The 1,855-nt window shown below is 56.9% G+C and overlaps 1 protein-coding gene across 1 annotated transcript in view; it reads right to left on the reverse strand.

The window, feature by feature from the left end:
* Positions 1-1,576, reverse strand: part of LOC103770700 (gap junction alpha-3 protein) — a 1,737-nt gene extending 161 nt beyond the window's left edge. The window contains exons 1-2 of the mRNA XM_008937974.1: positions 371-1,576; positions 9-170 (exon numbers count right to left, since the gene is read on the reverse strand). Coding sequence (XP_008936222.1) covers positions 9-170; positions 371-1,576 — 1,368 coding nt within the window. The remainder of the gene's footprint in view (positions 1-8; positions 171-370) is intronic.
* Between the last annotated feature and the right edge of the window lie 279 nt (positions 1,577-1,855).

Consider the following 1,855-nt stretch of genomic DNA (forward strand, 5'->3'; position numbering starts at 1 on the left):
CCCCCCTGGTGGCCGCCCGCTCCGCTCAGGCTGCTGCTGCTGCCGCTGTTGGCTGCAGCGACGGGCGGCCCAGCTGGGGGTGGGAGTAGCTGCTCCAGAGGCTCTTCCTGCTCGGGGAGGGGGTGCCGGGCGCTGCTGGGCGTCGAGGAGCCTGCTGAGCTGGGGGGCACCTTCCCCTGCTGCCCAGCTGCCTTGTTGACCCAGTTCTGCTCGGCTGCCAGCGCACGGCTGTTGCTGTTGAAGTAGTTGATAACGGCTGGTCGGGCGGCCCAGCTGGGGGTGGGAGTAGCTGCTCCAGAGGCTCTTCCTGCTCGGGGAGGGGGTGCCGGGCGCTGCTGGGCGTCGAGGAGCCTGCTGAGCTGGGGGGCACCTTCCCCTGCTGCCCAGCTGCCTTGTTGACCCAGTTCTGCTCGGCTGCCAGCGCACGGCTGTTGCTGTTGAAGTAGTTGATAACGGCTGGTGGGGGGGCGGGGGGGGGGGTCGGGATGGTGACGGGAGTGGAGATGGGCGTGGGAGGCACAGCACGGTGCCTCTCCTCAGGAACCGGTGGAGCAACAGGGTAGCTGGCCATGGAGGCTGTGTTGGAGGTGGGCCGTGATCTTGGAGCAGCCGCAGCGTAGTACGGTGCCATGGTCACCGGGGCCAGCAGTGGTGTGACAGTGCGGGTGTCAGGCAGAACTGGGGGGGGCACGGCAGTCGTCACCACCACGGGTGCGGCTGGTGGTGGCAGGGTGACGGGTTTGGACTCCCCTGTTACCATGACTGGCGTCATTGTCGCAACAGGCATCTCGAGGCTGTACCGGCTTGTCATGCCCTGCTTGAGCTTTTTCCATCCCAAGTGATATATCTCAAGCATGTTCAGCAGCAGGGAAACAGAGGCCACTACCAGCATGAAGATGATGAAGATGGTCTTCTCAGTGGGCCTTGAGATGAAGCAGTCCACCGTGTGTGGGCAAGGTGAGCGGCTGCACTGGTAGACTGGCTTTAGCTCAAAGCCATATAGGAAGTACTGGCCCACAATGAAGCCCACCTCAAAGAGTGTTTTGAAAATAATATTGAAGACATAGGTACGGAGCAGGGCACCCCCCATACGGATTCTACCACGTTCATCACGGATCGGGAGCTTCTCCTTCCCCCTTTTGCCAAAAGGATCCTTGATGTTATTGCTGCCTCCTCCACCACCACTGCCAGATGCTGCTGCTCCCGGGTAGCTGCTGTCTTTGATGCTTCCCTTCTTTTTCATCTCTTCTTTCTCTTTCCTCTTCTCCTCCATGCGTACAATGTGCAGCACATGGCCCAGGTAGATGAGGGTTGGAGTGGACACAAAAATGATCTGCAGCACCCAGAAGCGGATGTGAGAAATTGGGAAGGCTTTGTCATAGCAAACATTTTCGCAACCAGGCTGCTGAGTGTTGCATGTAAAGTCCGACTGCTCGTCTCCCCAGACCTCCTCAGCAGCAGCCCCCAGCACCAGTATCCTGAAGATAAACAGTACCGTCAGCCAAACCTTCCCAATAACCGTGGAGTGCTCCTGCGCATTCTCTAACAGTCTCCCCAGAAAGCTCCAGTCACCCATTGTTTCAGATTTCTAACCTACAATAAGAACATTAGAGCAACGTTAAAAAATCTTACAGTTACACTGTGCTAGGGCAGAACAGATCGATCCTCCATAAATGACATTTCTGAAGCGCACTTCCTTTTGCAGAATATTGCACATAGGCTGAGAAATACGCAACCCTGTGACCATGTAACCGTGGGTTCTGGTGAGCACACAAGTACAATGTTTAGGGCTTTTGCCTAGCTGGTACAGGTTTAAGTGTCTATACACAACAGGCAAGGAAGATTCATAACTAGA

This window comes from Merops nubicus, unplaced genomic scaffold (genome assembly GCF_000691845.1).
Source record: "Merops nubicus isolate BGI_N331 unplaced genomic scaffold, ASM69184v1 scaffold25113, whole genome shotgun sequence".
NCBI classification, from domain to species: Eukaryota; Metazoa; Chordata; class Aves; order Coraciiformes; family Meropidae; genus Merops; species Merops nubicus.